The sequence below is a fragment of the Camponotus floridanus genome, unplaced genomic scaffold (assembly GCF_003227725.1).
Source record: "Camponotus floridanus strain SB8 unplaced genomic scaffold, Cflo_v7.5 scaffold308, whole genome shotgun sequence".
Lineage (NCBI taxonomy): Eukaryota > Metazoa > Arthropoda > Insecta > Hymenoptera > Formicidae > Camponotus > Camponotus floridanus.
The window spans coordinates 39,076-46,533 of NW_020229446.1; the positions used below are offsets into that span (position 1 = coordinate 39,076).

Consider the following 7,458-nt stretch of genomic DNA (forward strand, 5'->3'; position numbering starts at 1 on the left):
CGTTGTGTTTCTTTTTTTTTTAAAAAAAAAAGTTCGCTCTCTCGATCATCCTTCTCGCGCGTCCGAGCGTACGTACCCTCCCCTCCCCTCGCCTCCTCCTTCTTCCTCGTACTCGCGCTTTCTCGCGTTCCGGAGAACGACGACGCATCGCCGAAGGACGCGCGCGCGCGATAGTTCGCCACCGTCCCGACCCCCGCGCGTCTCGCACGAGCCATGACGCGCGTCGCGTTATCGCTCGCGCTGACGATATCCCTGCTCGCGGCCGTCGCGGCGACGTCGACCTACGATGACGTCGCGGAGGCGTCCCGTTATCTTCGAACCTACGGCTTTCTGGAGAACGAGGAGAATCATCAGCAGTCGTCGCTACTGGACAACGCGACCGCCCTGAGCGAAGCGCTGTCGTTGTTTCAGGAATACTACGGTCTGCCGGGAAACGGCGTTCTGACCGTGGAAACGATTCGCGTCATGCGCAGGCCGCGATGCGGCGTCGCGGACATTCGCGCCTACAGCCCGTTGACGAGAAAGTGGCCGAGGGCGCATCTCACGTGGAACTTCAAACTAGCGAACAGAGATACTCTGCGCACGACTCAGAGCGCGTTCGCTCTGTGGTCCGAGCAATCCGCTCTGACGTTCTCGCGCGACTCGCTGCGCCCCGATATACTGATATCCTATCAATCCGGCGCTCACGCGTACGAGAACAGCGACAACGGGGGCTCGTGCCCATCGCCGTTCGCGGGACCGGGATCGGTCGTCGCTCACGCGTTCTTTCCGACGGGAGAGCCCGATCAGGTCACCGAGGTGCACGTCGACGAGACGGAGCCGTGGCACATCACGCTGACCAAGCCCTCGTCGGACAGGCTGTATCTCCTTCAGACGCTGACGCACGAGATCGGTCACACTCTGGGTCTGACTCACAGTACGAGGGATGACTCGGTCATGTACGCGTACACGCCTTCGGAGGAAAGGCGATATCCGCTCAGGCTGAGCGTAGAGGACGTCGTAAACGTGCGAAATCTCTACGGATCGAGAGAGACGACGACTCCTAGGATCGTCGACGTCACTCGACCGACGACCGCGGCGACGACCGCGACGACGACGACGAGAACGACGACGACGACGGCCTCGAGGGCGACGACGGCGGCCGCGGCTCAGCCGACGACCGCGAGAACGGTCGAGCCGCCGCTCGTTCCCTCCGATACCACGGATCTATGCGCCTTGAAGCGCGTAGACGGAGCGCTAATCATGAATCGTCGCCTGTACGTCGCGCGTAAACGCAACGTGTGGCCCGTCGATATGAGGGAGAGACGCTACGGAGCGCCCTTCTCGTTCGCCGACTACTTTAAATTCCTCCCCCGCAATCTCACTCGCGTATCGGCCGTGTATCAGAGACCGTCGGGCGATATCGCGATATTCGTCGGCGACTACATCTACCTCGCCGATTCGAATTTTCATCTTAAAGCGGGATGGCCTAGATCCGTCGAATACGTCGGATTTCCCCGCGACGCTAGGATAAACGCCGCGATAAACACGCACGCCGGGCGCAGTTACGTCATATACAACGACGATAAGATAGCCGAGATGAACGACTGCGCGATGACCGTCGCGAGGCACGGCGCTCTGCGGGACACGTTTTCCGGGATACCACCCGCGATAACGGCCGCCTTCCGTCACGTCGACGGTAATCTCTATTTTCTGAAGAAACGCGACTATTACGCGTACAGCGAGTTCCTCGACGCGATAATCTCGGCCGGTCCGTTCGATCTTAGCATACTGGGAATAGAATGCCCAGCCGATGGCATTCTGCATCGATTGAGCGAACTCGTCTCCAAGCTGTATCGCCTGGAATACGCGTCCTTCGAAAGACCGCGCAACGGCGGCGACGACGACGACGATGACGATGACTAAGATCAGGAAATCCTGAAACCTAACGTTAAGATTACATTTAATATGCTGTTCTAAACCGCTGTTCTAAACCGCTTCCGCTGCATTAATTAACGCGCGCGTCGAGAATAAAGATTTCGCGACGACGATCGAGATCGCATCGTATATATAAGACGCGTCTCGATCGTTGCTCGCGACATTTCCAACGATACTCGCGATTAACGCGCGTTCGATTCTCAACGGACGTCTACGACGAATCTCTCTACGACGCCGTCGCCACCGCAGTGTCTTCCTACGAACATCGAAGCCCTGTTCGCAAGACCGATCATGTTCGCCGGACTAGGACAGGAGTACCGCAGAGTGTTCGGGGACTCGTCCTCGACGCCCGCGACTCCGTCGGCGCCGCCGATGACGGGCCCCTTCGTCGTCCCGCCTAACCGTCGAGATGATTACGCGGCTTCCGCCAAGGACGAGGATACCACCCGCGATCATTCGGACACTCCGCCCGTGATCAAGAAAGCACGACTGTACACCGAGGACGAGTGAGTACGCGCGAGTCACCTCGCCCGAGCGCTCTCGATCTCCGCCTCGATCGGCTATTTCTCCATAATAACGTCGTCTTTTTTACAGATGGAATAGAAACTGGCTGTTCAAACGCGAGATCAATTTCGTGAGACATCCGATTCGAATACTAGGAAGACGATATCCTCTGACCAAGACGGCGTACAAATATATCGACATCACCGTAGCCGTGAAGCGCGAATCTCGAGTCGACATCGTCCTAGGAGACTGCCACGGAAAGGAGATATCTCTGACGCCCGACATGTGGAAGGATCTGCTCGCTCTGCGCAACGATATACTGCCGTATTTCGAGAACGAATTGGACGAGGCTGTCGCGCGCCCTCCGACGTCCATAATCGTCGGAACCGTGACGCTTCGATTTGGCAAGATAAACAATCTGAAGACTCTGCGCTTCGAGACGCCGAAGAATCGCATCGCTCTGTCGCAATCCACCGTGAAGGCGCTGTTCGTTCTCGAGCTGTGCGTCAATCGCATCATCGCGTCGTTAACCGGCGTACTCGAGACCGTGGACGCCAAGTTATCGCGTTTTCTAGATATCGCGACGGAGACCGACCACCCCGGCGATATTCCCGAAGCGATTCGCCGGCACGAGCACTTCAACGCGAACGATCTGATCGACTGCGAGTTGCACGCTCTGCTGTTCGGACTCTATCACAATTTGTAAGACGAAACGATCGCGAGTACCGATGTTATTCTCGACGTACACATGTATCTACGCGTGTAACTTCGCGACATAATGAATAAACGAATAACTAAATAAATAAATTGTACGCGTAATTTATTATCTCTCTCCTAGATTTACGTCGCCCTCGTCTCTCCTCGCTTCGCGAAGAATTCCCTCCTCCTCCTCCTCCTGCTCGAAATAAATCTAATATACATCGTACATTATACATCGTATAAAATAATATTTTGTATAAAATCGTACGTTATATAAATCTTACGTCATATCTTTTCCAGGGCAGCGTCGAATACATCCGCTCTATTATCAACGTCGACCTTATCTCGCGCGACGCGCCCGACGCCGGGGCGATCGCCGCTTATCGCGCGCGCCTAGCGCGCCGCGTCCAGAGACGCTCCGACGCGCCGTAACCAGGGACGCGCGCTCTCTCCCCCCCCCTCTCCCTCGCTCTAGCGCCGAACCGCGCTCCCCCTCGCCCCCGCCGCCCCCTCGCCCTACCCTCCGTCCGCTCCCCCCTCGCCCCGCCGCCCCCTCGCCCTCCCGCCGCCGCGTGACGTCACGACCCTCCGTTTACCCACCCGACGGCGAGCAGCTCCCCTCGCCCTACCTACCCCCCCTGCTCACCCGCGCCGCCGTCATCCTGCCCCTCAGATATCTTTCTATCTCTCTCGCTCTACGAGACCTCTCTCTCGCACCCGTGGAAAAAGTGGGTTAGAAACGGTCTATTCTCCCTACTGAAAGGTAAAATTATATCATTTATACAAATTTTTTACGCAAAAATAACTTTTGAGGTTAAGATGCCGCGTGGTAATTATAAAAAAACTTTTGATATGATTAATTCTCCGACACAACGTAAAATTCGTAAATTAGAAACTGATATGATTAATAAAGCTTTAAATGAATTATCAACATGTATATAATGTGCCATCTAACATAGCAACATTTGAAATAATTAAAAACAATTCGCATACTTTTAATCGAGATGAGATAGATGCAGATTTATTAAATGAAATAACTGATTCATCTGATCAAACAAATACCACTTTAAGTAGTGAAGAAGAAAATAATGAAGTTTTAACCTTATTTGAACAAGAATTGAATTTTCGAGTAATGTTGAAATTGAACATAATAATAAAGATAATGAAAAAATTGATTGTAAAAGATTTCTGGCTCGTTGGGCAGTTAAAGAAAATATTTCACAAGCATCTTTACATACTCTAAAAGGCATAAAACAGTATACATGTAATAAATGTCATTGTAATATACCGTCTGATCCTAGGATACTTTTGCATATTCCGAGAAGTGTTAATATTAGAAATTGTGCTGATGGGGAATATTGCCACTTTAGTTTATTAAAGTCAATAAAAAATTTTGTATGTCTCAGAAAATGTTATTAATATAAAAATAAATATAAATATAGATGGGTTACCCTTATCAAAGTCATCGCATCAACAACTATGGTTAATTTTGGGCTCTATAGGGCAATCAAAGCAAGTTTTTATTTTTGGAGCATACTATGGTACACAGAAACCTTCTAATTCAGAAGATTTTTTAAGAGAATTTATAGAAGAAACACAACTATTGTGTCATGACGGAATTATTATTAATAATAAACATGTTAATTGCAATATATGCTATAATATGCGATGCTCCTGCAAAGTCATTCATATTACAAGTTAAAGGATACTGGTTATTCTAGCTGTACCAAATGTAAAACTGAAGGCACTTTTCGTAATAAAGTTTGCTTCCCTCAAATAGATGCTCCATTGAGAACAGATTTAGAATTTAGAACAAAAACAAATGAAAATTTTCATATTGGAACATCAATTATTGAAAACATTCCAAATTTTGATCTTGTAAATAATATACCCTTAGATTATATGCATTTAGTTTGTTTAGGAGTTACACGACGATTACTATATTTATGGTTATTTGGCAATAATAAACAATTTTTTTTCGTTTAGAGAGTAGAAAACGTCAAAACATATCATTAAATTTAGAAACTATATTAAAAGTACATGTACCATGTGAGTTTGCATGAAAACTTCGATCATTGATTTTCGTAAAACTTTGGAAAACTACAGAATATCGAGAACTCCTTTTGTACACAGAACCTGTAGCTTTGAAAAATGTTCTTCGTAGTGACATATATGATCATTTTATAACATTACATGTAGCTATTAGAATATTATGTTTCACAGAATTACTGATTTATTGGCTTATTGTCAAAAGCTATTAGAACATTTTGTTACATCATTTGCACTAATTTATTGCACTCATAATGTCTCTTTTAATGTACGGTCTAATTCATTGTACAAGATGTAAAGAAATTTGGTCTGTTAGATAATTTTAGTTCATTTAAATATGAAATTTTTTTACAAACATTAAGAAAATACAAAAGTATGACAAACCATTGCAACGAATTGTTCGAAGATATATGGAATATGAAAAAAATAAAATAGAAGAGAATCTTATAACAGAAGAAATTGAAAATTTTACAATAGATTTGAAATCCATTCATTCATCTAGGCTATTGATACATGCTTGCTGTAATCCACAGTACAGAATAATTAGAAAAGCAAATATGATTTTACTGATGTAATAGCTGATAATTGTTGTGCATTGATTGATGGAACTATTATATTAATAAAGAACAATATGACACGCAATAAAGATCTCAATATAAATGTAATTATAGGTCAAAAATTTTTACACAAAGAAAATTTTTATAACACTCCATGTCCTTCATCATTATTAAAAATATTTAGTGTGCACGGTTTAAGTGAATTACAAATGTGGCCAATAGAAAATATTTATATTAAATATGTTAAATTACCGCTATCAGAAAATAAATATGTAGTATTTCCATTTTTGCATTCATAAATAGAATTTGAAATATTTTTTAAAATATGTAAAATATATGTAATAGTAATTTTTATTTTATTCTTGCTTTACTCGGCCTTAAGAAGAAGTTTGGCATGTATTTGTGTACAAAATCATATATATTATATTAATAACTTGTAATATAAATAAAAAATTATCTATATACATAATTATTTTTAAGATTGTAAAATATTTTTATTTTTATTTTAACTTATAGTTTTTTTCTTTTTTTTAAATTTCTATATTGGTAATCTTTAATTAATCTTTAATTAATTCTATTCCAATTTTAGTTGTTTTTTTTTAATTTAGCAGATTTCTTCCTAGAAATATTATGTTGTTTGCATATGTCAAAAGATTAAATCTTTTCTCTTTTTATTACCACTTTCCTCTGCTTGTTCTCAATTTTTTTTTCTAGATTCGTCATATACAGTGAGAATAGTGTTGAGCTCAGAAAGCATCTTTTATATATTTTTGTTAGTTTAGTTACAATGGAGCAATATGCTATAGTAGAATTTGATGATGGGCTGCAAATGATACCTTCTTCTTGGATAACAGAAAACAAGAAATAGGCATATTGGCCTACTTTTACATCAAATGAATGATTTCCCAAAGCTGTACAAAAATGTATATCCAAAATGGACTCCTGGCCACTATATGAAATTAAGAGAATTTTAGCAACTGCAAGTAAGTAATAAAAGTACACAGAAATAAATAAAAAATAACATTAATGTAAAATCATTTGCGTTTTTATTTTATTATTTATTCAATAATCTTTAATACAAAATAATAGAATAAATATAGAATGCTATAAGCTATAGATAAAAATTGTTTAAAAAGTTATTTATATTTTTAGACAATAAAATTCTACTTTTAATTAAAAATTTTTTTATTTTAGAATTTGTATTGTTTTATAAAATAATTTTTATTGTTTTATTTCTTTTAGATACATACGAAAAAGGAGTAATAATTAAACTAAAAAAAGCGGAATTTATTTTTGATATAAATTCTGAAAGTGATGATGAAATTTAAAAAAAAAACTAGAAAATGTAGAGCAAAAGACGTTAATAGTAGCGAAGAAAGTTTAAGTGAAAAAGAAAATATTGTGCCTGTGCCATCTTATTCAAAAATACCATCTTATTCAAAAGTACAAAGAAAAATAATAATATGCAATCAAACGAAAACTCAGTAAATAAAATATTTAAAAGTTAGTAGAAAGATTTTTTTATATTGTAAAATCTTTCTAATATAGAAAATATATAATATATGTATACTGCAATATATTTTGTATATATATATATATATATATATATATATATATATATATATTAATTGTTAATTGCAAATTACATATTTTTTCTTTGAAACAACTATGTGTTTTCTTTACACCAATCGATTTCTCACATTATTTTTTGCATAAAAGTATTAAAGTAAAA

At 41.5% G+C, this 7,458-nt stretch overlaps 1 protein-coding gene across 1 annotated transcript; it reads left to right on the forward strand.

Moving 5' to 3' along the window:
* Positions 1 to 213: 213 nt before the first annotated feature.
* Positions 214 to 1,905, forward strand: LOC112638481 (matrix metalloproteinase-24-like). The gene has a single exon (XM_025410313.1). It carries the CDS (start codon positions 214 to 216, stop codon positions 1,903 to 1,905), a length of 1,692 nt encoding a protein of 563 aa, XP_025266098.1.
* Positions 1,906 to 7,458: the final 5,553 nt, after the last annotated feature.

Coding starts and splice junctions, on each gene's coding strand:
- LOC112638481 (XM_025410313.1), top strand. CDS start 214: ATGACGCGCGTCGCGTTATCGCTCGCGCTGACGATATCCCTGCTCGCG.